Raw genomic sequence first — 27,694 nt, 5'->3', positions numbered from 1 at the left:
TCCAAAAAGAGCTATCAATAATTAATAAAAGTATATATACACGGAGACAGAATTAATTGTAAGCTTTATGACTCAAATTCTTCATTCTTATTCCTATTCTTATCCTTTATTACATAGTAGCGCTAATGAACTTACCAAAAAAAAAAAACATTTGAGACGAGTTTCGCTCTCAACTTGTTGAATCAAAGATCAACGCAGCGCCATTTCGTGACACGTACGCCGGAAGTGACGCGCGTCTCCCGGCCAGCCGATCTCCACATCATACATAGGAGCGTTGGGTGCTTTCAGTTCCCTTTCCTACCACTTGTCGTCGCTTCGCACGCCCCCGTGGCCGCGCCGTACCACTTGCGTGCGCGCACGTGTGTACGTCGGTGTGTGTATGGTTATTTTTTCGATTTTTGAATAAAACACACGATGGTGATCTCACAAGAGGTACTCTCGAGGGCGGAGGAAATCGCCGACCAGGTGAATTTTCCAATACATCGTACCATCGTCCCCATCGTGTAAATCGCGATTTCGATCAATCGAACCCCGAGGAAGAAAAGACGGAATAAGTTAAATCCTACGGGAGAGCGTACCGCGCGGCGGCTACGCACTCCTGTCAACGTCATCGTCGCCCAACGTGTATTCCCATATTTTTACACGTACCGTGATTACCCGTGCCTTATGCGTTATAACTACGAATTATGTAGCGTAATTAAGTGACGGTGACGTGTATTCTTTCAGTAGTTAAAATTACAGGTTATGAATTCTACAGGTATTTAGATGGCAAAGACATCGCCAACTATCACGAGAACGATGATTAATTTGCGCGGGACCTTTCACGTTCTCTTTTCACATCAATCATTATATAGATACTATTGACACAAGTAGATTTTTGAAAATATTTAATCCTTTTCAAAAATGCATATGTCTGGTATGATGACTGTGACTTTTTGATATGACTTATCATCTGTTTATCATCTTAGTTCATATTTTTATTGAGAAGACAATAGAGGAGTTTCTATTTATTATTAAGAATGTTATGTATAAAGTGGATCAAATTGATATTTATATGCTTAGAGTTTTGTTGGACATATGGATAAATTATCCACTTTCACAGACCTACTTTTCGTATTCATATTTAAAAATGTAACATATTTAATGTCAGCAAAGTTGAAACATTTGTAAGAAGTTTATATTTTTATTTTATATTATTAATTAAAGTTAAGTAACAAAAATAAAATCTTTTATTTAAAATTAAGTCAATAAAAAAAATATATTTTTTAAAAATATTTTTAATAAAATCTTATAAATCTTATCTATGTTTTTACTTTTGAGAATCAACATATAATAGTTAGCATACATATGTTGCAAGAATTAAAGACAATATCAAGTTATGAATATAATATATGTTGCCTTATATTTTGCTTTATATTGAGAAATGTATATCAATATATGTCACAAAAAAGTCACAAAAAGAAATATAATTTTATATTAAAATAAAATGATAAGTTTTTGTTGCTTGTGTATATCAAACATTAATTTTTTTTATCCAATTGAATTTAATAAGCATAATCACAACATTATTACCATTATCATTGCCAATTAGAATATTTATTATTTTTGCAGGTAATACGCAATGGCAAACATGTGCTTCCTACATTGGCACGACTATGTCTTATCGCTACATTCCTGGAAGACGGTTTGCGAATGTGGTTCCAATGGAGCGAGCAGCGAGAGTATATGGACGCGTCATGGGGCTGTGGAAAATTCTTGGCTACAATCTTTGTCCTTGTGAATCTTCTCGGACAACTTGGCGGATGTGTCATGGTGATTGCTAGATGGAGAGTCAGCATAGCCTGTGGTGTCCTATTCTTCATCGTGATACTGCAAACCATAGCCTACAGCATCCTATGGGATATGCAATTCTTATTTAGGAATCTGGCTTTGATAGGAGCATTGCTTCTTGTACTCGCTGAGTCCCGTGTCGAAGGTAGATCACTATTCGCTGGTGTACCTAGTCTCGGCGATAACAAACCTAAAAATCTACTACAATTGGCTGGTCGAATTCTGCTGGCATTTATGTTCATCACGCTGATCCGCTTTGAAATATCCTTTTTACAAATTCTTCAAGACATTGTTGGCAGTATTCTCATGGTATTGGTGACAATTGGCTACAAGACTAAACTGAGCGCGTTACTACTTGTCGTCTTACTCACTGCATTGAATTTTTATCACAACGCATGGTGGACCATTCCAGACTACAAGCCGCTCAGGGATTTTCTTAAGTACGACTTCTTCCAGGTAAGTTTGATATATTACTAATTACATATAATTAATTACTCTTGAAAAGATACTAGTATTTTAACATTTTATTTTTGGAAAAAACCACCATATATACAAGACAATATAAAAAAAATTGTTATGTGAAAAAGTTGCCAATTTCAATTATTTTGAATTCGTAAATCTCAATTATAGCTTAATTTTTAAACATTTTGTATACAAATCTCCCGGCGGCGATTTTTCATTTATTTATATTTTATTGCAGACATTATCAGTCATTGGAGGTCTCCTGATGATAGTCTCTCTAGGTCCAGGTGGAGTATCAATGGACGAGCATAAGAAAGAATGGTAGAAATAATCCAATTCACGGATGTAAAAGGATGCATACATCATCGGGTTGTTGTCATGAAAGTTAAAGCGATTATGTCTCCCATTCCTGTCCCTTTGTACGCTCAAAGAAATTCTAGGCGAATTATTGTGTGTCAAACGACAAGAAACCTAGTACGTCGATATAATTGATCCAGAACGATCGTTCTACATTGATCACTCGATTAATCAAGATTCACGTTTTATCATTGTGACGAAAATATTCAAGATTTGGAAGTGATCTAAAACTATCCGCGACACTTCAAGACATGAAATTAGCGTGAAAGAGAAGAAAAAAAATATACAAAGACTAATTTATATTATGAATAATGGCATTGTACATATGACACTGCGACCGATGTGAATAATGTATTTTTTCCCCATATGTTTTTAATTCATCTATTTTTAGTTGCGAGCTGAATTAATTGTTTTGAGATTCAAGTTTGAGTACCGGATAATATGCTTCCACTATCTTGAATCTACAAATTTTCGGAGAGAAGATATCCGTTGATCTTAGTTTCACTCATAATTTTTTTTAACTTAATTGATTCTGTATATAAACGTTCCAGATTTGTCTTAATTGCGAAGAGTGAAAGAAAGGTGTTAGTGAGAAATCAGCAAGTTTAAGGGTTATTAGTTAGCTCCAATAATATACGTCATGCGAAAATAAACTGGTCTTAAAATAGCACGCATTCGAGTCCATACGTCAGAAATGAGAAGGAAGGTGCAACTATAAAGTCTAGGAAAAGTGTAATGCCTTCGCTATTCCAAGTAGTCGACGAAAAGGTGAAAATCTCAGAAATCGGAAGAGATGAGAATCAAGAATCAAGGATGTAAACGCGTCCCCGTAAGCAAAGGCACCACTATTTTGTACCGGAAACCGTTTGCCTATGTTGTAAGATCAGCGGTGCGCGATGAAAGATGCGACCATTGCCTACGAAGGTAAAATTATTTTATCAGATATATATATATATAAAAGAGATAATCTTGATAGAAAATCGTTTGTCCTGTTATTCCTCCAGTCCTTAATTTAACATGCGCTTTATTCTATCCGTTATTATTATCTATTATACCCTTTTAATTTATTTAGAGATTGATTAATCAAAATTACAAAATTGTAGAACAATTTATATACATAATTATAAACATGTTAATTTGTTTCACTAACAATTGAGGCAACGATTGGTATGTTGTATCAAATAAGTGTTATCGACGGAATGTTGAAAATTGTGTTATTTCCTTTTATATTACGAATGTAACTTATACAATTTTTATACAGAGTTATATATATGTTGAATAAGAAACTATATCGAATTTAAATTTTATATTATATCGGTTATTCATGAACCTCTCTAAAGTTATATAAGTTAGCGCTAAATTAAGAACGCAAGCCCCAAGTAGTTAATATTACTTTTATAAATCTCAAATTGCTGTATGTGTGATGCTAAAGATAGTTTATTAAGATCGGTGCGCGCGCGTATTTTCCAATAAGCGTTTTCTACATTTGTTTGTAATTTTTATTCTTGTTCCTTTCATTTCTCAATATAAAATCTAAATATATGTTTTAAAAAGTTCTAACAATATATATTTTTAAAATATTGAAAAGCCTTTTAAATTGTTTAATTGCAATTTTTTGCATTTAGAATATATCAAGTATATATTGAAAGATAAAGAAAAAAAATGGAGAAAAAGAAAATAAATTATAAAAGAGCGAAACAACCAGCAAAAAAGGTACTACAAATTATTGAAAAGGACTTATATAAATATTGAATGTGTATTTTTCCATTTATATTCTTCAAAAATAAATTTACATATTCTTTTTTACTATTTTAATGCATATATAATACGCAAAATTTACGCCATAAATGGTCAAATTAAAAAATAAAATAGCGAAAGTTATCAGTAAATCAGAAATTTAAGGTTATCAATAATACCGGTATTTGTTTCAGTTACTTTAGATTAAATCAGGTTGGGTTGTATTAGATTAGGTTAGGATGTTACTTTACAATCATTTGAAACAGGTACTTGATATTTCGCAAATGTGTTTGTGAGTTTATATAAAAAATGAATTGTGATGTGGTAAAAAGAGGAACAGCAATCTATACTAAGAAACCATTTGTCTTTACTCTTAATGAAAAACATAGAACTACTCGATGTGACAATTGTTTGAAAAGGTATAGAACAGTATGTGATGACAATTGACAAATGAAAATATTTATAAGCTAGTCGTTCTAAATTAATTACTTTGAATTTAAATTAATGTGTTTAGCATATGTATATTTTATCTGTTATTTCATTTTACAATACCAAGATATAATTTATTGCAGTGGGAAACTGTTAAAGTGTTCTAGTTGTCAGTATGTATATTATTGCGACCGTAGTTGTCAGAAGGAATCATGGCCAATACACAAGGTAGAATGTCCACGTTTAAAGAAAGTGGTGGCACAATGGAAAATTATGCCGGATGCAGCACGGCTCATGGCACGTATAATTCTCAAACTCAAGCAGGGTGGAGCTAATGAAGTAGACTATTATACAGAAACTAATTTTAGAAAATTTAAAGATTTAATGTCTCGTAAGTATTTTTCTAATAAAATAATTCTTTCAGAAAGAACATGAAAAGATAACTAATTGGAATTTGGATTACAGATTATTCGGATATAAAGAAAGACACAAAGCGACTGGAACATTTTACTACATTGTGTGCAGTATTATATGAGTTTCTTGGCGAGACTCTAATACCCAATGTTGCAGAATTGATGGGTATTTACGGCAGAATATGTACTAACTGCTTTAATATATTAGATATTAATATGAACACCATCGCAGCTGGCATTTATTTGGGACCATCTGTGATGGATCACAGTTGCAAACCTAATTCAGTTGCTGTTTTTGAGGGAACTACTATTGTTATTAGAACATTGGTAGATCTTCCCTGTTTAGATTGGTCACAAGTAAGTATTGACAAAATTAAAATAAAAATATAAAGTCTGAAAATGTCAAAAATGCTTTCTATTTCTTCTATAAATTTTAGAATTTAAAAAATTTAATTGGTTCCTTATAAGGTTACTGATTAATATACTTAATAAATATTTTATGCCTTGAAAAATCTACTTATACAATCTTGTTTTGCAGATAAGAATATCGTATGTTGACTTGCTTAATTCTAACAAAGATAGACGCGAGGAATTGCACAGTTCATACTATTTCTTGTGCGATTGTGAAAAATGTAAACAACCCGATCCTATGGCCGAGGCAACTGCATGTCCAAATTCATTGTGTGACTCTCCATGCTTGATTGATGCTGAGGAATGTGAAAAATGTGGCACAAAACTGTCTAAGGAGTTTAAAGAAAAATTTCGGGAAGTAACCGATTTTACTGCTCACAATTTAGAGAAAATGAAGACTATGGCTTGTATCCTTTTAATGTTTATATTAAAAAAGCTAAATAATTTATTTTAATAGATATAAAATTTAAAATGATATTTATTTTAATAATAAAAGTTATCCTTATATTTATCCTTATTAATAAATCTTGATTAATAGATCTTGATATCAGCAAGATGTGTCTGGAGAAGCAAAAGAATATATTGCACAGGTTCAATGTACAACATGTTCGTACTTTGGAAGCAGCTCACATCGCTGCTATGAACTTAGAATGTTGGGAAGATGCGGAGTTTTATGGCAAAGAATTGATGCCAGGATATTTGTACGTAATTATTTCGTAGTGATTTCTATAACAATTTTAGTGGAAATTATGGAGGGTTAATATCTAATTCAAGTTATTGTTACTCATTTTTCAGATTGTATTACGGAGAGATACACCCTTTAACAGGATTACTGTATCTCACAATAGGAAAGATACAATTGCATCTAAGAAAATCAGAGGAAGCGTTTAAAGCGTTAATAAACGCAAATTCGGTGTTAATGATTACACATGGTGAGATGCACTCTTTAGTGAAAGAGGAATTGAGACCTTTGCTCTACCAAGCAACTACAGAGCAGCTATCGAATATTCACAACGGCATGTAACAATTTTAGATTTATAATTTTCAATAATTTGTAATTTTAGTAATAAATTATTTTTAAAATATATAAAATGTTGATATTCAATACTTTGTCCGATTTTCAGTGAAACCAGGTGTACTCAATGTAACACGATTATTAATGCAAAAACCTTTTTTCTAGCTTGTAACAAATAACAGGTGTAATCATATACGTTAAAAAAGCCGACAATTGCTTAAATTTTATTTATGTTCGATTTCTAAATTAAAAACTTAAAACCAACAAAATTTCTTTATAATAATAAAAATTAAATACAATAGATATTAAAAATGATGTTTATATTTATTTATTATTAAAGATAAATAAAAATAAGTGTAATTACATTTTTCTCTGTAAAAATATTTAAAAAAATCAAATTTATTGAAATTATAATGAGAATAATTTTCTTATGGTTTTTATATTTAAAATAAAATTTATGTTTTGTATAAATTATAAAGAGAAATATTTCAATATGTAACATACATTTAAAACAAATAGATGTAAGGGTTTATCGGCAATCGATTTTTTATGAATGATACGCTGAATGGCCGTCGGTGCTGCCAACTTTGCGACATCGATGAGGAGAGAACAGCTGCTGCTGCATATGACAGCTGTCGCAGACAAAGTCATATCTAACAACGTTTGTTTTAATCACAAAACCTGGAATATGTAACATGTGGTAATTATAATTTCACATTACACGCGATTTCTATAATATAAGTTTTATATGAATTTAACGACTCTTCGAAAGACTCTACATGTTGCGAAATTGGTCGAACTTCTAACGATAATACCGTGAAAGAAATGTTTTTATCTAGAGTATTAAATTTTTGTATTTTGACAAGATATATGGGCGTTAATTGTTCTTATCTTTCAAAAAATGTTTATTTTGCTAAAACTGTCGTAGTTAGATGATGAATAGAATCTGTAATGTAATAATTGTTATAAAGTATTGCTATTTGTTATTGTCACTGTATTGTAACATATAATGTATCTCAGTTTGTATCATAATTTGTGGAATATTATTATTCCAACAATGAAAATTTTTCAATCTTTATTTTATTCAGTGAAAAGTATACTAAAGATATTTTTATTATTATTATGATATTTATACAATATTTTTTATATCATGTATGTTATTTTTATATTTATTTTAATATATCTTTTACAGATATTTGTGATAAACTTCTCTTGAAGTATCAAACGTTTTTAAACGAATGCTTCTTTGAGGAAAGATCAGACAATGTTCTCCGCTATTAAAAGACTAGCTGGTAAGTCCGATGGCACTGGAAATGTGTCTCCTCGGCCAACCCATCAATCTATGCCAACAAATTTGCAGAGAAAGTTTGCTAAGGGTGTACAATATAACAGTAAGTGCACATATACTTTCAATATTGAAAGAGGAATTAGATATCAGATGTAATATAAACTTTACACATTATTTTTAGTGAAAATAATAATCAAGGGAGACAGAAATGTAGGAAAGACATGTTTATTCCATAGACTGCAAGGACAAAAGTTTATCGAAGAGTATATACCCACAGAAGAGATACAGGTGGCTAGTATACAGTGGAATTACAAGGCCACTGACGATGTAGTCAAAGTGGAAGTATGGGATGTCGTAGATCGCGGTAGACGTCGTCGGAAATTAGAAGGTCTCAAAATGGACAACGCTCCGACTAACCCGGAGAATGTTATTGAGGAACCTGCTTTGGATGCTGAATTTCTCGATGTCTATAAAGGTACCAATGGCGTCATCATTGTGATGGATATTACGAAAAGTTGGACGTTTGATTATGTTCAACGAGAACTGCCTAAGATACCTAGCCACATACCCGTTATTGTTCTTGGAAATCACTGCGACATGTCACATCACAGAACCGTTACTGCGGACCATGTGACATACTTTATAGACTCGCTACATGGGAGAACAGCACAAGTAATTCTTATTGTGTTATGTGATTCTTTGTATACTCAATTTCTAGCAAATATCTGTCTAATGATGAATTAGTATATCAAGAATTCAAAAGAAATTAAATTGCTTTATATTCTGTATATATATTATTTTCTCATTAATTAGCTTTTCTAATTTCAAATTTAAATTAATTTTTGCAGGTGAGATACGCCGAGTCGTCGATGAGAAACGGCTTTGGCCTAAAATTGCTGCACAAATTTTTCAATCTGCCATTCCTGCAACTGCAACGCGAGACACTGCTGAAACAACTTGAAACCAATGAGGAAGAGACGCGCCTGACCGTCCAGGAACTCGATCTTTTCCAGGACAGTGACGATGCTGACTACAACAAATTCTTAGACAACCTCGTGAATCGAAGAAGAGCTATTGCCGATTCGGTATCCGCTAGTAATCTAGTCACGAATGTTCCGTCATCTATGAGTAATTACCACCTTGCATCTCCGAACATGAATGTTGCCGGAGAGATCAGAAGATCGGTCTCAATGTCTGGACCGATCGGCGGCGGAACTCCAATACCGGTGAAAAATTTAGACATAAAATCGTTACCAAGAAAAGAGAGCTCCACGACAAGCACGTTGGAAAATTCTATGAAGACTTCGCAAATTGCAACACCGTCTACGTCGCAAAATACCGCTGCAAAACTAGAAGTTGCTAAACCAGCTGAATCTGTCAACGATAACAGCGAGAGAAGAGATTCGCTCAACCGGCCGCAGTCGCTCATGTCCAAAATCTTTGGCCATAAGAAAGAAGAGGAAGTGGATGGAAAACTACCAAATATTAAAAATCTCAACTTGAACGCACCGTTGACTAGCGTTGAAGACTTTGTTCCAGATGATGGAATGCTCGACAGGTCATTTTTGGAAGATAGCAGCCAAGTTTCACCACAAAAAGTGCAACAAGAGGAAGTAGATTCTGAAAGGTTAGTGAAAAGCTCTCTCTAAACTGTTTCAAATTTGTATTTCTAAATAAATAATGGTTAGGTTATATGAAATGTAACTTACACTTTACAGCATATAAAGCAGAGATTTTTTTCTTATCTTATTTAAACTTATTAGAATTTTTAACAATTTGAAACTTTAAATTATTAAGAAGTATTTTATAAAATTTTGTTAATATTAAAGAAGTTTAATAGTAAGTTTTTTTATTCGAATATTATTGTATTTATCTATTATTATTACTAATACAGTATAATTTCGTCACACAGTGATACAGAGACTGCAAATCCTCTCGTAGCTGGTTACGAGGATGATTTATCGTCTATCGAAGAAGTAGTTCCTCCTGTGCAGCCAAAACTAGCGGAAAATCCACTGTCGAAACAAAAGCACAAATTAGAATCAATATCAGGGCCAGAGATAAACATCGAAAAGCCAAGGCAAGCTACAAAACGCGATTCCGTTTCCTCCATAGAGCAAGAACTGCATATTTCCAACGAATACGAATCGAACGAGCAGCCAGACATAAATTCAGATTCTATTGATAATTGGTTGCGACGAGATTCCAAGTGGCGACAGAGCCCCGAAGGAGGTGAAGACGTGAGCAGCACCAGTACGAGAAAGGACAGGCTGGAATTGAGTGATAAGAGTTTGGACGTTAGCATGACAAGCTCCAATGTTCATCTGGAGCTACTTGATAATACCAGCATTCGTCAAGTGAGCTCTAACACTAGTAGTCCGGTGATGAAGGAGAGAAAGAAGCACAAAGAAAAGGTAATTATTTTGTACAATTTGTAACTTGGTAAAAAAAAATTGATTATTGATTATCTTTTCCAATTTCCTAATTATTGATCATTATAAAACTTTACATTAATTAATCTTGGCTTATTTTTTTATGGATTTTTTTTCTTATGTTTTTTATTATCGATTCTAGGGAGATGAGAAGGAAAAAAGAAAAAAGAAGAAGTCGAAAGACAAGGATAAGGATAAGGAAAAAACGGAGAAGTCTGAGAAGAAAAAGAAACGTTCATCGCATCGATCCAAGGATGAGAATAGAGAGCGAGACGAGCTCGAGGAGTTTTTAAACGGTTCAGCCACGAGAATCGGCGTGGATGTGGCCTACGAGGCGATTTAGCATTCCGGGAGAATTGCTGACATTTTTTAAAAACTATATATCTTCCAAAAAAGATTTTACTCGCGTAAAAAAACTCCTGAAACTATCGATATATGTTACGTCCTCGAGCGCAAAGGAACAAGATTATTGCTCGCAAAAAAGAAATAATGCATTTTATATTGCATTATTAATCTATAAAAATGTTCTCATTTCCTGCAAATCTGACCGGCTGTACGCTTTTGAATCGCTTTGGCCTGTAGTCGGGCTCGATTTCAGTCCACCGCGATAGATTGTGATTTTATGGGAGATACGTTTTAACAATCCAACTGCACTCATTTATATTGCATTTCTGATCTTGGATTTTTGACAACTTTTAATGAGAATTTAAAAAATTACAAATCATAGAGAGTTTGTTGTGTGAATGAGTATAATATGTGAGTATGATATAATAACGTGATGTTAACAATTATGTCGCAACAACATACTTATTTATTGTATTTCAACTTTAATTATTTGTTTACTTGTATTTTAAGATTTATATATATGTATTTACCGTTGATACATCATTCATAAATTTTCATCTTTAGCTTGGTATGCGCTCTCCTTGTTGAACATTCAATTCTTTTAACAAAGTTATCTGATGTAGGAAAATGTTACGTTATTGTTGTATTTTTCATAACATTGTATAGCATTGTGCAGTCATTATAGCTTCATGTTAATAAATGTATATATAAACAAACTGAGTCTTATATTTGTTACAAAAGTAAATTATTATAGCTTATTTTATATATGAGATTTTTTATTACTTTTTTATAAGATTATTTTTTATTATAAAATAGTAAATAGTAAAGTAATATAATTATAAAAAAAAAAGAATAAGAAATAAGTCGCAGAAGATATAACTGAAATGAAAAATACAGTACACGGTTCATGCTAGTATTTAAAATACCGCCTTTGCACCTACGTATTGTAGCTCGCAGTACTATCACGCGGTAATAGCACGCGGCGCTTTACTGCCTGTTACTGACACGGGAACGTGTATTTTCAGTTAAGAAGCACGCGCGCGCTTGTAAGGTTACATGGTGATATTTAGAGACGTCGAAGAGGATGTCAACATTGATTTGAACGACAAATTGACGCACACGGTTGCATACAATGTCCTTGTGCTTTCGTGTGTTACCCGGCAAGCTTCCGTCGCTCGTCAGCAGCCGAAAACCGCTGTCGAAGCTCGACCGTCATGAGTTGCGAAAACATATCGAGTTGTCCGCCTTTCTGAAGCAGGTACATTGTACCGGCCGGTTAATTTTACCCGATCAATTTAGCGTAATTTTCCATTCCGGATCGTGTATCGTGATGTATCGGCAGCATCAACGCTGCTAAAAATCGCTATTCTAACCTATTATTACTTATGTAATCGCATGGTTGTACAGTGGCAAACGCGAATTTTTTAGCAGTTTTTACAATTTTACTGTGGCAGACTGTGTAAAACGTAAAATTTTGGTTTTTTTTAAATTTAAATTGACATGGGACATAATAAATTACATTCGCAAATGCAATACAAGTTTTATTAAATGCACACAATGTTGAAGGTGAATAGATCATAAGTCAAAATGTGTAAAAGTTACTTTTGTAATATACATACGTTGCATTAGCTGGTTGCTTTTTTCCTTCAAATATTTTGTTTAGTCTACGTATAATTGATAAAATTACAATGATTGCCAAATATTATTTTCTTTTTCTGTTCATAATTGTCATATTATCAATATTACTGTATTTGTATAAAATTTCAGTTTCTGGGCACACAGCGAGCATTATCCGTAAGAGCAAACGTTGCAGACAAACCATCTTTTGTGGATTGCACATTGCATCCAAATTTATCGCTCGCTTTTCTTGACACTTACAGTCAAAGGAATGAGAAGTTTGTCAAGCAATATGTTGATGATAAGAGGACAAAAGCGACAATATATTGGGCCCAGGGCCAGAACAGATCACATAATAAATCACAGAGGCTCAGTATTGTTCACTTGAAAAACAGGAAACACTTAACTCCTATAGGAATTACATCAGACAATGTTACATTGTTTCAGGCACAAAATGCCATAAAAAACAATAAGAATAACTTGATTCTAGATAATAGTAGGATTATCTCTTCAGAAAGCTTGCACAGTAGTAAACAGCATAATGTTGATAGAGATATTTTATTTAGTTCTAATGATGGCATTTTAAAAACAAGTGTACCACATGATAATGAGGGTAAACCATCGCAGGAACAACTGCAATCCATAGTCGATTGTCTTAGTCAAGATGTATGTTATATGATTTGCACGATATTCTAGAATTATTGCACTTTGATTTAGATTCTTTGAATGTAGTATTATACTCTCAACAAAGTACAATAATTCTGCGACACTCTGTATGAATTATTTCTATCTTGAATAATTTTTCTTTAATTTGCTTGCAGTTACCAAAGCTGTTTGTAAAACCTCAGAATTGGTCAATATATACTGAAGATATAATTTTCATCAATAATATCAGAGGAATAACCACAAAGTAAGTTATAATTAATTATTAATTAATTAAGATATAATTAATATTTTTTCAACTTTTTCTAAATATTTTAAATATTTCTACATATAATGTATGTATTTAAATATTGCAGGGGACTTTCAAATTATGCAAGACATTTGATACTGTTAAGGGCAGTTGGCCACTTGAAGTTTGCACACGTTAAGCTTGACATTATAAAAATCACTATGCACACTGAAGATAATACGGTGAAAGTTCGTTGGCGCATACGAGGTGTTTCAGGTTGGAAAGTGATTGTCATGTTTTGGAAATATAAATTTTGGAAAATACAAGAAGCTATAGATAGAGATCATGAAATGTAAGTGTAACACTATTGCGAATACATCTGTAATCGCAATAATAAAATAATTATAATTAGGTTATTTTTATTAATATTTATTAATTGCAGTTCTCTTTTACTTACAATTTTTTTGTTAAAATTTCAAAAAAACAGATTGTTTAAATTCTAATTTTGCTTATGGAAAATAATGTTTATGCAAACAATATTTATAAAAATAGTCTGTAAATGATAATTAACAATTTTAGATGGTATGATGGCTTCTCTACTTATTACGTTAATGGCCATGGAAAAGTTTATAAGCACGTTGCAGACAAGATAATGCCTGATCAAGATGTGGTTACAAAAAAAGAAGATCTGCCTATCACACCGAAATTAGCACTATTTACAGGTCTTGCAAGCATGTTTGATAGCAATGAAGACTATTTTGGATTGAATTCAAACTTAAAATTGCACCAATTGAAGTAAATACACTATAAATAGAATAATAGAATTATATATTTATAATATAATTGTATATTTATAATAATGTATTTTAATAAAATTATATTATAAATTTACAATTATATTACATATATTGTAATATATTATATATTATAATATATATATTATATTATAATATAATTATAAATTTATAAGAGCGCTTGAATTTATGCGTTTTTACTGAAATCGACACAACGAGAGACAGCAAAAGAAATGCTTTTTCCATCAATTAATGGTTTCAAATATTGTTGTTGTACACATTTCATTGCAAATATATCACCGCGAAAAGATGATTGGTAGTAAATAAGAAATATATGAATTAAAGAGATATATATTACCTAAACGGTATCTTTGTATGATTATAACCTATCTACACATGTTTTTTACGAAAATCTTTGAATAGTTTTTCTTTGATATTTCTAGAAAGAGATAAGAGATAATAATTATGTAATATAATTGAAAAATGCACATGGATCACAAAATTAGTGAAGTATTCTACATTTTGTTTACATCACAATCTCTTTCACTTCATATTGTGAATTTTTAATACATAAGATAGAACATTAAATAAATATGTAGGCAGTAATTTCATATTTAATTTTATTTATAAATATATTATAATTATAACTTTTGAGTTGTTGCAATATTATTGTGCTGTAAATACTTTTGAACAAAAGTAAAGGCATGAATAAAATTCTATTATCATTATTATATTTCTTGCTTGTTAAAATGATTCTGTATCTTATTATAATTCATTATATTTTTTATATTTTTTGGTCAGATAATATTGAAATATTTTGTTGTATATAAAGAGAGTAGAAAATATTTTACAATATTGTTTTCAGATATATAAAATAACATTTAATAAGTTAGAAAATTCTTTAGATGAGCAATAGATATGTCAGTTGCATACGAGACCTATAACAAACGAATAAACAATAAGTATATGTTAAATGCAAATAAATAAAAAACATTAAATGTATCATTACCTAGATAATCATCCATTAATGTTCCAATAGCAAACTGAAAAAAGAACCAAACAAATTAATTATTAATAATTATACAAGACAATAAAATAATTGCAATATTTTCATTATAAATTTAATACTAACGATTCCAGTAGCATCTACTCTCGTGCCTACAATTTTCAGTCTGATTTCATCATCTGCCTGGATAACAACGTCCTAAAACATATATTTGAAATTATTACGTATAAAATTTATAATCACAAATTTTTTGTTACAACAAAACTCATCGCATAACATACCTCTTCCTTCGACTTATAACAAGCTGGATTCACATTTGGACAAAATTGCATATCCTCTGGGATTGACTGTAGAAAATTGCGTTTATAATTTTATTTTTTATTAATATAAATTCACATTAAATATTATTTATGCTAATCAATATTATAATTTTATATTGTCATTATAAATGTAATTACTCACATGATGAGATATGAAGCATGAGAGTGGCCCTATTTCAGCAAACATCCCAACCTATAAAAATGATACAAACAAAATATTAATCTATTGTTTAACAATTCTTTACAGATTATGCCAATATTGCAGTCAAAACTTGAATAAATGTTTTATATCTTCAAAGCAAGTATTTACCTTATTCACTTGTGTAACTATTGCATCTAGTACTTCACCCTTGAATGGTCTAAATACTATGGCTTTATATTTGACTGGATAAACTACAAAACCTTGTCCTGGTTGTATAATACCTGCTCCTATATTATCTATTGTCGTAACTGCGACGACAAAACCATATCTAAACAATTAAAAGTACAATTAAATTCAGAACTATAACCAAAATATAAATTTGATACTCACTTTCCTGTACAGGTGCCTTCCACCTCCGTATAAAGTTTCTGCTTTACTGTATCAAGTAATTGAGGACCGAAGTATCGAGGATGCAACAGAATTTCATGTTCTAATGAGATCTTTAAAAAAAAATAAAGTAGTTATTTCTATGTTTACATTTTAATTAAAATGATTAAAATAATGAATTATGCGGAAAAAAATGCAAAAATTGACTTACATGATAAAACATGATGCTTAAATATTTATTAAAATAATATTAAATATTTAAACCAATCTAAACTTTAAAAAGTATTATATAGCCGAACAATTTTTATTAGATTTGTACAGTAAACAAATGTTTATATAGGTTATACCGCATTTGATCATAAAGGTTACTTTTCACACTGACGCTGCGCAGTGTTCCGATTAGGGACCGGCTGCTTAGCGTATATGTGGCTTTGCGCTTGCGCGGCGATGGAAATGCAGTGCCGACACATGTCGTGTGCAGGACTTTACGCAGGACTTTAGACAGAAAGAGGTTAAGAAGATAAAAATAAGGTAAGGCTTTTTTATTTATTATAATTAATATTTATAAAATAATTAAATTATACAGGGTGTCAATTATGTCCCGGGACGGCTGAATATTTTCTCATGTAAGGTATTTTTGAAAAAGGTCAAGGTCATTTCTGAAGTAATTTTCAACGAGGAATTTAACGGTGACCTTCAATTTGACCTTGAGCTTGACCTTCAAAGTCATTTCAAGATTAGGTTAGGTTTTTTTAAATAGAAACTCCTATTTTTGATTCCAAAATCTAATAGCTGGTGTCAAGAGCTTTTCAAAACACTATAATGAAGTTATTTTTCATTAAGTACTTTTCGAGTTATGAGGCTTGTAAATTACAGTATTTTGACATAAAATACAAAATATCTTGTAAAACATTCAATTTTTGGGAATCTTACCTTAATACTTTTATGCATAAAATAATAAAACGAATCAATTGGTATAAAGAAAACACATAGTTGCTTTCAAGAAAAAGTATGTAGTTTGCAACATGCAACTGCATACTTTTTCTTGAAAGCAACTATGTGTTTTCTTTATACCAATTGATTCGTTTTATTATTTTATGCATAAAAGTATTAAGGTAAGATTCCCAAAAATTGAATGTTTTACAAGATATTTTGTATTTTATGTCAAAATACTGTAATTTACAAGCCTCATAACTCGAAAAGTACTTAATGAAAAATAACTTCATTATAGTGTTTTGAAAAGCTCTTGACACCAGCTATTAGATTTTGGAATCAAAAATAGGGGTTTCTATTTAAAAAACCTAACCTAACCTTGAAATAACCTTGAAGGTCAAGCTCAAGGTCAAATTGAAGGTCACCGTTAAATTCCTCGTTGAAAATTACTTCAGAAATGACCTTGACCTTTTTCAAAAATACCTTACATGAGAAAATATTTAGCCGTCCCGGGACTTAATTGACACCCTGTATATATATATATATATAAAGTATTTTTGTACATATATATATGTATACCATATATATATTTTATTTTTTAATACATTAAAAAAATTTTTATTACTTTAAATGAAGCTGGGTAACGGGGGGGGGTGCCTCTTTTTATATGTACAAGACACTTTACTGACGCCGTATGGCCGCACATGCGCAAACAAACCGGTCCCTAATCGGAACACTGCTGACGCTCGACACTCAATTTCAATACAGAGCTGCCAGTTTTCTCCGGAGAGCTCCATACGCACACAACCGAAACCCGCTCCATCACGTGTGCACTCAGCTTTCGGTTTATAGAAGCGAGCGGACATGTTTTGCGTCTCCTTTCCACCAAGTTTAAAGGCCGAAGCACAGACTTTTAAGGCATAACAAATAAGGGAATCAACCAATCCAAAGTTCTTTATTTCCATCCCCACTTCTCATTCTGCGGATCTCTGATTGGTTGATTCTCTTATGTCTCATGTAAAAGTCTGTGTTCCGGCCTTAAGAATTGTAAACTAATTGATATTACGCCATATTACGGTCAAGCAAATTTTGATAGAAGCCTGCACATGTGTGTGAACAAATATAAATTTTTTTCAAGTATATAAATACAATAGTATCGTTTTCTTTTTGTAGCAGAAGAGAAGGAATTTTAATTTTAATTCAGAAAATTTGCCTTTAATTTTGAGACATCTATTAAATAGAAAAAGCACAATTACTTAAATTAAATTAGAAATTCATACAAGTTTAGTTAATAAACAAGTTATTTTTTATATATTTCATATATCATTATAGTAAATATTATAACATTATTGTGGATTGTTTATCTTTGAAATACAAACTGTTTAAATCACACATGCACAAGTATATTATTAATATAGTAATTAAACATAAAACTAATATGTAATAGATATATAAATGTGCAAAACTAAAAACATATTTTAATAAATGCTTAACTCAACTAAAATCCCAGAATATATCTTAATATATTATAATATTGTTTTAATCTTTTTTCAAAGATTTTGAAAGGAAAAGCTTTTTTTTTTTAGTATCTTATTTGCGGTTTTCCCAGTAAGTGCGTACGCGTTGCTCGACATAATAACCGTTGCCACTCCGACCGCTTGTACATGTGCGTTCACGCACCATAGTAACGTTTTTTCCTTCCTGTAAGTCAACAAAAATCACTTAAAATTAAAAAGACAAGAGATAAAATTGCAAAATTTATATTAAAAATGTTACTTTACAGAAAAAAAGTTAATAATATTATTTTAGAAATGAGATATTCAAATATAGAAATCATATTCTTTTATTGTTATTGTGCTGGAATTATTTCAATAAAATGTTAAATTATAATTCATGTCTACATATATTCAGCAATTTTCAAGATAATTTTTATTTTATACCACATAATCTGTTCGTTGGTAGGCCCTAGCTTCTCCACAATTTCCTCTTAAAGCAACTTGGTTATTTTTGCCTCCACAAGCAATAGCTTTAGGATTGGAAAAATCTTCAGTAAAACTCTGTCCATGTGAAGAATTTTGATCAACATAGTCCCAAGCTGCATTGGGTGTTTCAAATCTTCTATAGTCATTGTAAGAGTACCCATCCACTTGTTTTTTACAATCTTCCCTAGTAAATAAAATTTTTAATTAGCCTTAATTAAAAATTTTTATCGAATGTAATTAATTTTCCTCTTACCAATTATCAAAAACTCCAGTTGTACGACCATTGGCTACTGCATAGTAAGGCATTCTGTTAAAAAAATTAATTTCAGAATTTTAAACAATTTTATTGCATTCTATGTTAAGCAAATACTATTATGACTATTAACTATTGTTACTATTATGACACTAATACTTCTATATATAAAATTTTGGAAATTATTTATTACACAACCCAATATTAATATTGTTACTATAATTATGTATGTGCATAAAAGAACAAATGCTATATCTTTATTATGCTTACAATTATGGAAATGTTATATTGCTTCAAAACATATAATTATAGAAGCAAAAAATTGTAAAGTAACATTTATTACAAGACTTGTGGCATTTACAATTCTAAATAATACTAATTGGCAATTTCGTGATATGTCCTGATCACTGGCGGATCATGTGGTGGAGGAGGGGGGAGGATTAAACCCCCTCCAAGTTAAAAAAAATCAATTTTGCTGGATCCGTTTCAAAAATCTTGGTAAAAAAATGCATTAAATCAGGTCGGGAACCCCCCCCCCCTCCCTTATCGACATCAGGATCCGCTAGTGATCCTGATATATATAAATTAATTTCGAATAGCCATTAATCGAGCTGATAGACAAATTATGTTCACGACTCTGTATCGTTAAAAAATTTTCGTATATATACACGACAGAGAAAATTTCTTAACGATACAGAATCGTGAACGTAATGTCTTTGTTAGCTCGATCAGTGACCATTCAAAACTAATTTTTATATTTTTCAATTTTTGCGAAAGCAAAATATTATATCTGCTTTAATACTTACTTGATCAATTTATAATATCAAAAATTTTCGCACTAAATAATGTCAATCTATAGAATTTTCACGAATTTTCGCGAATTTCCACGAGGTTTGACAATGACATTCACTGTTCACCAAATAGCATTAGATTCGTCCGTTGTCCATATGTTGTCATAAAAAAATTTGAATCTCGTGAATCCCTTGATAAAAGCATAAAGGCCGTATTACACTAGAAATTGCGGACGTAAAGTCACGCCATTGAGAATCAACAAAGTGAAATAGATGTATACTCGTCTATATTATTTCTTTGAAAAAAGCAAATGAGAGAAGAAAGAATAAAGAAATAAATATAGAAAAATTATTAACAATAAAACTGTCTTTATATGTATTACATTCTAAAGTTAGAAATGCGTCATACAATATGTAGCATTTCCAATAATTTACTAGCTCGTATAAATCTAGCATTCGAGTGTGCATTGTCACACGCCGTAGCTTTATATTTATTCAATTTTGCGCATTGATGTAAAAAAAAAGTTTTTAAGAGAATGTAAATTATTAGAAAATATTTTATAGAAAAATTAATTCACTATAACAATGGTTGTCAGATCTGAATGCTGACAGATAACGTCGCGCGGCAAATCTAAAAATCAGACAAATTGGATGACAAAAACAATTCTGTGAAAAATGGCATTTCCGCACTCGCATCAGCAGGAATTGATCGAACTGGCCGAAATAACGGGAATTTCCGCGATACCTGGCGTTTTTCGGTGAGATAATTTCACAAAAATAGATTTAACTCCATAAACATAACCTGTATGCAATTCCATTAAAGTATCTGTAATAACACAATTTTCTCTTTCAGTATTGTATTAGAATTGTTGGCGTTACAAGTATCTCCGGAAGATATTTATTCACTTCTTAAACAAATCTCAACGAAATCATCGAGATTGTCAAACCAACAAATGATAAAAGAAGCATCACATACTTCAACTTCATCGACCAAGAAATAACATTTTATATGTTTTATTAATTATAACGTTTATTAATAATAACATTTTGTTTTATTAATTTGGTAATAAATATCTTTAATTGTAGTGTTATCAAAAAGAGTAATAAAATAAAGATAGTATACATAATAATGATACTGATTTATTACATATTTTCAGTGAGTTATCTTATCTTATCTCTGAATTGTACTTTTGATGGAATAGTAATCTCTTTTATCTATTCTCATTTTTGTATTGTAAGCAACCTTCTCTCGCCAGTTTGTCTGCCATTTCGTTACCATAAATTCCTACATGTCCATTCACATGATTCTAGAAAAATATACATTTATTTATAGAATAAACGTAACTGTATATTTTGTACATGTAGTATATTTATATATTAGTTAAACTCAAATATACTATTATATTTTATTTCTATAAAACTTTAAATAAAAAATTACCCAAGCTATAGTCAATGACTCCAATTCTTTCTCCATTTCCAACAATTCTATTTTATTTATAACTGGCTTGTTGTTCACTGTTGTCCATCCTCTTTTCTTCCACCTTGGCATCCATTGTGTGATGCAGGATATGAGAAATTTGGAGTCAGTGTTAATTTTCAATTTTTTGATTCCTGCTTTCTTCGCTTGTTTTGCAGCTACCATGACAGCTTGGATCTCTGCCATGTTGTTGGTAGGCCTTCCTTCCACCGGTTGAGATACATTTCTACAAAAATTATAGCTGTTCTAAGTAATTCGTCAAACATACAATTAAAATTGAGAAATAATATGTACAATGGATGATTATCTTGGAACCAAACACCAATACCAGCTCGTGCATTTTTGTATCCATTAGAACTGCATGCACCATCTGTAAAAACATTCACATAGCCATCTTCATCCACAATGAAGTCAACTTTACCATTCTGCAAATAGTAAAATATATTAATTTATAAATCAATATGTTTCATATTTGGAAATGTTGTTTGGTTCAAACCTGATCAGAAGACTGAGTTGATTTCAGATTTGCAACATTTGGTATAATTTTTCTCTTTTTACTTGGATGTTCACTGATATCACTACTACTGGTTAATAAAGTTCTCTTTGAAAGTGATGATAACGATTTTGTTACTGCAGATTGTTTGTTTCCAAGTTGGAACAGTTGCTTTGGTAAAGCTTGTGATCTAGATAAAATATTTACATTAAATAATACTGTTACAATATGATTTAAGTTTCATTGATCTTGCAATACTTCTTTCTTATTTTTAATAAAGGAACAATTGTTATTGATATTTACTCTATAGGTTTAACAATTTTATCATTTGATGAAATAAAACCTCCACTGGAACCTGTTGTTTTATTTGAAGAGGAACGTTCTTTTATAAAGCTTTGAGCTTCGCTTTCTGTTGCAAATTTTTTATATATTGATCCAGGAAACTTAATGACCTGAGCACTGCATTCGTCCCTTTCAAAAGCAGAAAAATTTATATTTAATTAATTTTCAGTGATAATTATTTGATCTGTGAATTAGTTTTCTTACCAGGTGGCATAAATTCCAGGTTTTCTACCCTTGGCAACTGCATAATAAGGCATTTTACTAGAGAAACAATAGTGCCTTGCTATAAATATGAAGTTCAATTTCATCAATTTGCTTAATATTGATTTATTCTGCAGAATTATATTTTTAATTAATACATGGCAGTTTGACTTTCACTATCAATGTTAATATTAACGCACTATTTCCAGGATCTCCTGACAAAAAATTAACAAATATAGTAAAATCCTTAAATTATGATACATTTATCATCATAAGCAATTTGTTTTTCCCTATTGGAGTTAACAGTTGTCATATTATTGTTTGTATAATTATAATTTTAAAATAAAATTGCAGTGAAATTAGAAATAAAGTTATTTCATAAAATGTTATGATATAATTTAATAAGAAATACGTCGTTTTCAAAACATTTGAGTTTGTTTCCTTGATTATAAACTTACAGCTGTCAACAATCCAATTGCTTCGAGTCCTTCAAGTCACACCAAATGCCAAATGAAAGGTTAGTTCATCTTAAGTATACTTTCCATACTACGTTTTTCTTTCATTTTAACGCTTAAATATATCTGTATTTTGTTTTAAATATAAAAAATAGCTACGTTTGATCGTAATTTAATTATTAAATTTTTGAACAAATTTTTATTTATTTATTTTAATGCAAATTGACACATTATTTATGTCACGATTGACAATAGATGTAAAGACTTTAATCTCTCTTGTTGAATTATTGAATGACATTACAGAAAGAACACAAAATATTTAACAAAATTGCACTAGCAATTATAATTATTAACTTAGCAAGAGAATTCAAACAATGCAATTCTAAATAATAAAAATAAAACACACGTTATCTATTTGTAAAGCAATTTTTATTTAAGTGAAGGTCTTGGGAATATTAATTTTAGACTCCTGAAAATGTATATTGTTGATTGAATATTCATCTCTCATCTATATGCCCAATAATATGCACACATACATGACTAACAATAAGTCTATTATTATTTCTCTGCTTCAACTTATATTTTTTAATATATCTTAAGAAATCTATGCAGAAATAAAATTTGTTTTATACATTAATAATATATTCTTTTATTTAAGCTATTTATTTCTAATTAAATTCTAATAAAGTTTTATAACCATGTTAAATTTTTAAATTCTATTATTAATACTTCTATTACTATTACTAATACTTTAAATCCAATATTTCATAACTCCTATCTTCTTTGAAGAATATTTTTCTTCCTAAATATAACAAATTTATTAATATCATTTATCTATCTAACATTTACTTTAATATTTGGCAAAAAATACATTTTTATTCTAATCTATTTTTACAACACATTTCTTTCTATCTATAATCATATTGAGCCTATAAGAAATCTTTCTCAAAATAAGATTTATGGTTTTTCTATTTTAATAATTTGTAGCGCCTAGATATACTATACTGTTACTATAATTATTCATCATCGAGATTCAATTTATGTTTGATCTCCAGTGCGAGTTTATAGCCAAGTTCCGGTCGCCGATCTCGTCCCTCCACCATCGCTTTCACTTGACTGGAGTTTACTATCACACCATTGCTGGCTATCACGGTAGCCTTGGTCTTCTCAATATCAACGAGATCGACGCCGCGGCTACAATCATCGATCAGGATAGTGCGATATCCGCTAGTGAGCGCATCTACCGCGGTAGCACCCACGCAAACGTCGTAAGCCAGCCCGCAGATGTAGATATCGGTGACGCCTTTAGCCTGCAGCTGTGACGACAACGTCGTTTGGGTCAACTTCTTGTTATCCCAGAATACCGAGTACGAGTCCACCTCTGGATTCGTACCCTTGTAAATCTTTATCGCGTTGTCGACAATCTTGAGATCCTTATGCAATTCAGCGCCCCATGAATCCTGTACGCAGTGGCGTGGCCAAAGACGTTGCTTCAGCGTCGGCGGTCCTCGGAACGTCACTGTGTCATATACTCGTGCAGCTTCTTTTGAAATACTGCTGCTGATGTCCACTTCCCTAATAACAAAATTGCGAATAAATATTAATCCTTGAAGTACGTAGATGCAAATTAATTTTTTTTGTCATTTAATTTTATGACCGAGATTAATAAGCAAATTTGTGATATTTTGATAGAATTAAAGTAATTCAAAATAGAGTTTAATATATTTTGAGACTTATAGAATTAATATAAGAACATATTCAATGAAGAACACATATATATATATATAGACACTTTTATATTGAGTTTTGCAACGTTCTGCTAATTACCTGAGGTGTAAATTATCGATGAAGGATACGTGATCCACGGGATGCCAGTCCAGGGAATAAAACACGCCTGCATCAAACGGTATGGTTTCTAGCAATCGATTAATAGGCTCGATCACTTCCGAACCATCATGTTGCGCAGCGCATTGCGTTATGTTTAAGGAACCCGTTATAAAATCATTTTGCACGTCTACGATTAAAAAGGCACTTTTGGGACGCGTGCATATCTTGATCCATCGATTCCAGCAAAACTGTAACATCAAAAATACATGTTGAACAAGTAGATGAAAAACGTATGAAATTTATCGTAGCTTGCAGTAATTAGATAATTTATTTTAGAAAACTTTTATTTAGAAAACCTTATTTAAATATAAAAAGACATTTGGTAAAACTAATAAATTCTATAAACATTCTATTACTATTCTAGATAAAGTAGCAAACCCAAGATTATTAAAAACATGTATTAATCTTCTAGCAATCTTTTCTTCTACTATTCATAAAAAAATTTCAAAGTAATTTATTTTCTACATGCAATTTTTTTCTAAATGAGTAATCACATTCTAATGAAATTTTATAGCTACATATTAAAATTAAATTACTAATTTGGTATCTTAAATATATTTATCATTCCTTTTATCTAAATATAATAAATTTAATATTTGATATATAATACCATTTCTCAGCGTTTTGTGCATACCTCGAACTCTTCCTTATCTATCGTGCCATCATGTTTAAGATCAAAGATGGAGTACACCTCGCGTAGTTGATCCTCTTCAAAGCCGTAAATTTTGCCGCGGTCATTTCGAAACAATGCACGACATATAAGATCAAATTCGGAAATCGACAGGAATCCGTCACCGTCCTTATCAAAAGCAGTGAAACATGCGTCCATGTTTCTCAGCTCTACCGTCCGACTACTTGTCCAAGTTCCAAGTTCTATTTGTTTAATCAATACTCAGATTAGTGTCTGTGATTACCTTACACCTGGACCGTTTTGCCGAATATGTATCTGTTAATGAAATGCTGCAGTATCTTATATATTATTCTTCTCATTGTTACTGCAATATGTTACAATGTAATCCTGTTCAACTTTCTCAGAGGAGCAAGATATAGAATATTTCATAAGTATTGTCCTTCTCGTTGTTCAAATCTATTTATTATTGACAAAATTCAACGTTACAATATAATGTACAAAATTTTATTTCAATTTATCGTGTTCTCTATATTTCAGAATTACAACTGAAGAATTGCTTGTATTTTTATCATTTATCTCATACTGTTTACCTTTTTTTTTTTATTTTCGTAACTATATTATCTCTATAATTTATCATCTCTTAAGTGTGGTCATGGCGTCGATATGTTACATAGATTGCGTAAGTCTCTGATGTGTCAACAACAATATATCGACCATCGGTTCGGGTTGTAACAATTCGTGCACTTCGTACTTAGCAGATTCTTCGTAAGCGTATGTTACGGAAGTATCAGATAGCAGCATATTACATTGTGCCAAAATTGAGATACAGTTACGTAACCGCGCGCATACGTTGCGATTTTCTACTGGAATCTTTGATAAATCTTCTGTAAAACCACCCTCCGATTTATCAACATTCTGAATGTTTGCACCAATCCATACGTAGCCGTTATTACCAAGTATTAGAGTGACGCCGTTATCTAAATTATGATAGTGCGTCTTTTTACGCTGGATCAGCATCGGTGGCACTTTTAGCATTATTCCTTGCGAGAGTTTGCCATATTTCAGCACTCGCGTATGCAGCGAAAGTGAACCATCGGCAAAAATTGACTGTACCTCAGCACAAATTAGGTCTCCCTCCTGCAGATATCTACGCATTGTCTGTTCATCTTCAGCGGATCTTCTTCTCTGTGAAATTTATTTAGATTAAAAATTTTTAAATATGTTTCAGTATTATCATACTTTTTGTTACAGATATTTTGATATTAATATTTGTCAAGTACAACAGGTAAATTTAATTAGAAAAAATAATGTTAGTAACTAAAATATTCTACTAACTTAGTTTTGACTTACTTAGTTTTGAAGAATAATAATTATAATACACTTTAAAACTGCTTTCAAATTTCAAATAGATTTCAATGTTAACCCTTTGTACATCTTAACAAGAATCTTGTAAAATAAATTTTGTACTTAATTTTATAATTAAAAGATAATATTTATATACTTTGTAATTTAATAATAAATGTAATTTGTAATTAAATAAAAAATAGCACTTAAAAAATTAGTAAATACTAAAAAGATAAAAGTTGCACATGAATACTTATATATCTTACCAATTCACCACCAGGTAAATTAACACTGGACAATAGCAAAACAGCATCAAGCTTGGAATTTATATCAACCTTCCAACGTTTTTGTTGTACCTCTGTTATCCTTCCCACAATAAGATCTCCAATTTCACCATTGTATCGCGCTTTCAAAGGTCTAATTGATATGAGTTTGTTCACTTTTTCTAGGACTCCGGCGACTGACGCACGTAGTGTTTTTCCCTCATCAACGTAAGTTCCATGACCTCTAACAAGATTAGATAATGAATTTTCGTAATCATATTACGTACAAAATTTTAGTATATAATGCGTAACAACGCAATACGCAACAGTGCTACGCACGTACAACGTGCTCATTTACCTCAAAAAGTCTGGTTGACTGGATATTTCCTCTCCAGGAGTATAAAGCCGCGGCTGGATGCCTTCGTTCGTTATCAAGTTAAAATCTACCCTATTTACTGCTAATCGAACATTAATAGATGGATATTCTGTCATTATTTTATAATAATATTGATGACGTTCGATTTCGCAACTATTCTCTCAATCAACTTACTTCTAATATCTTTTTTTTAATTAGATATTTTCAAAAATATCTTCAATCTAAATTTGATTTCATAAGTTTCTTGGATATACACTGCCCTTTCACTTATTTTATTCTTTTATGTATTCTTTATTAATTTAAAGAAGGTGCAGATCAATTTAGGTTATATTAGCTTGCACGCGTTATACAAGCACAAGCAGAAACAAGGGAATCAATATAGAGATTAG

General features: G+C 31.0%; 8 protein-coding genes and 1 long non-coding RNA gene across 14 annotated transcripts; 5 read left to right on the top strand and 4 right to left on the bottom strand.

Annotated features, from left to right (window-relative positions):
- The first annotated feature begins 305 nt into the window (after positions 1-305).
- Surf4 (Surfeit locus protein 4) lies at positions 306-3,951 on the top strand. The gene is made up of 3 exons (XM_012360837.2): positions 306-465; positions 1,612-2,286; positions 2,531-3,951. The coding sequence occupies exons 1-3, from the start codon at positions 415-417 to the stop codon at positions 2,615-2,617; spliced, it is 813 nt and encodes a 270-aa protein (XP_012216260.1). The 5' UTR covers positions 306-414; the 3' UTR covers positions 2,618-3,951.
- Positions 3,437-6,731, top strand: Smyd3 (SET and MYND domain containing, class 3). Of its 3 annotated transcripts, none has more exons than XM_067359114.1 (7): positions 3,437-3,573; positions 4,275-4,805; positions 4,959-5,206; positions 5,281-5,585; positions 5,767-6,046; positions 6,178-6,340; positions 6,435-6,731. In XM_067359114.1, exons 2-7 carry the CDS (start codon positions 4,696-4,698, stop codon positions 6,661-6,663), a joined length of 1,335 nt encoding a protein of 444 aa, XP_067215215.1. In that variant the 5' UTR covers positions 3,437-3,573; positions 4,275-4,695; the 3' UTR covers positions 6,664-6,731. The 3 variants fall into 3 exon arrangements, with proteins under 3 accessions (XP_067215215.1, XP_067215216.1, XP_012216256.1); XM_067359115.1 differs by lacking the exon at positions 4,275-4,805 and having other exon boundaries at positions 3,443-3,573; positions 5,281-5,394; positions 5,461-5,585; XM_012360833.2 differs by lacking the exon at positions 4,275-4,805 and having other exon boundaries at positions 3,443-3,573.
- Positions 6,732-7,207: 476 nt separating this feature from the next.
- LOC105668498 (rab-like protein 6) lies at positions 7,208-11,435 on the top strand. The gene is made up of 6 exons (XM_012360916.2): positions 7,208-7,354; positions 7,847-8,045; positions 8,124-8,614; positions 8,791-9,569; positions 9,855-10,356; positions 10,517-11,435. Exons 2-6 carry the CDS (start codon positions 7,919-7,921, stop codon positions 10,715-10,717), a joined length of 2,100 nt encoding a protein of 699 aa, XP_012216339.1. The 5' UTR covers positions 7,208-7,354; positions 7,847-7,918; the 3' UTR covers positions 10,718-11,435.
- A 244-nt stretch (positions 11,436-11,679) lies between these two features.
- Positions 11,680-14,385, top strand: LOC105668237 (uncharacterized). Of its 2 annotated transcripts, none has more exons than XM_012360481.2 (5): positions 11,680-11,977; positions 12,487-13,002; positions 13,158-13,246; positions 13,356-13,580; positions 13,808-14,385. In XM_012360481.2, exons 1-5 carry the CDS (start codon positions 11,852-11,854, stop codon positions 14,025-14,027), a joined length of 1,176 nt encoding a protein of 391 aa, XP_012215904.1. In that variant the 5' UTR covers positions 11,680-11,851; the 3' UTR covers positions 14,028-14,385. The 2 variants fall into 2 exon arrangements, with proteins under 2 accessions (XP_012215904.1, XP_012215905.1); XM_012360482.2 differs by lacking the exon at positions 11,680-11,977 and adding an exon at positions 11,984-12,285.
- A 243-nt stretch (positions 14,386-14,628) lies between these two features.
- On the bottom strand, positions 14,629-16,251 carry Polr2G (DNA-directed RNA polymerase II subunit Rpb7). Its single transcript, XM_012360784.2, has 8 exons — positions 16,089-16,251; positions 15,881-15,990; positions 15,659-15,818; positions 15,491-15,541; positions 15,310-15,375; positions 15,155-15,226; positions 15,032-15,065; positions 14,629-14,960 (listed from the first exon to the last, which is right to left on the bottom strand). Exons 1-8 carry the CDS (start codon positions 16,098-16,100, stop codon positions 14,944-14,946), a joined length of 522 nt encoding a protein of 173 aa, XP_012216207.1. The 5' UTR covers positions 16,101-16,251; the 3' UTR covers positions 14,629-14,943.
- Positions 16,252-16,325: 74 nt separating this feature from the next.
- On the top strand, positions 16,326-17,741 carry LOC137001115 (uncharacterized). The gene is made up of 2 exons (XR_010891241.1): positions 16,326-16,408; positions 17,487-17,741. It is a non-coding gene; the product is annotated as an uncharacterized lncRNA (long non-coding RNA).
- A 575-nt stretch (positions 17,742-18,316) lies between these two features.
- On the bottom strand, positions 18,317-20,012 carry LOC105668411 (uncharacterized). The gene is made up of 4 exons (XM_012360787.2): positions 19,852-20,012; positions 19,046-19,099; positions 18,751-18,976; positions 18,317-18,511 (listed from the first exon to the last, which is right to left on the bottom strand). Exons 2-4 carry the CDS (start codon positions 19,096-19,098, stop codon positions 18,401-18,403), a joined length of 390 nt encoding a protein of 129 aa, XP_012216210.1. The 5' UTR covers position 19,099; positions 19,852-20,012; the 3' UTR covers positions 18,317-18,400.
- A 677-nt stretch (positions 20,013-20,689) lies between these two features.
- LOC105668408 (ribonuclease H1-like) lies at positions 20,690-23,072 on the bottom strand. Of its 3 annotated transcripts, none has more exons than XM_012360781.2 (7): positions 22,808-23,072; positions 22,353-22,564; positions 22,110-22,277; positions 21,810-21,996; positions 21,608-21,738; positions 21,275-21,539; positions 20,690-21,143 (listed from the first exon to the last, which is right to left on the bottom strand). In XM_012360781.2, the coding sequence occupies exons 2-7, from the start codon at positions 22,454-22,456 to the stop codon at positions 21,048-21,050; spliced, it is 951 nt and encodes a 316-aa protein (XP_012216204.2). In that variant the 5' UTR covers positions 22,457-22,564; positions 22,808-23,072; the 3' UTR covers positions 20,690-21,047. The 3 variants fall into 3 exon arrangements, with proteins under 3 accessions (XP_012216204.2, XP_012216205.2, XP_012216206.2); XM_012360782.2 differs by having other exon boundaries at positions 22,353-22,561; XM_012360783.2 differs by having other exon boundaries at positions 22,353-22,431.
- Positions 23,073-23,211: 139 nt separating this feature from the next.
- Positions 23,212-27,664, bottom strand: Naam (Nicotinamide amidase). Its single transcript, XM_067359292.1, has 6 exons — positions 27,288-27,664; positions 26,933-27,173; positions 26,037-26,507; positions 25,326-25,529; positions 24,632-24,879; positions 23,212-24,379 (listed from the first exon to the last, which is right to left on the bottom strand). The coding sequence occupies exons 1-6, from the start codon at positions 27,419-27,421 to the stop codon at positions 23,821-23,823; spliced, it is 1,857 nt and encodes a 618-aa protein (XP_067215393.1). The 5' UTR covers positions 27,422-27,664; the 3' UTR covers positions 23,212-23,820.
- Positions 27,665-27,694: the final 30 nt, after the last annotated feature.

This window comes from Linepithema humile, chromosome 7 (assembly GCF_040581485.1).
Source record: "Linepithema humile isolate Giens D197 chromosome 7, Lhum_UNIL_v1.0, whole genome shotgun sequence".
NCBI lineage: Eukaryota > Metazoa > Arthropoda > Insecta > Hymenoptera > Formicidae > Linepithema > Linepithema humile.
Note: the sequence above shows the minus strand (reverse complement) of the source record. Positions and strands in the feature narration are given on the sequence as shown.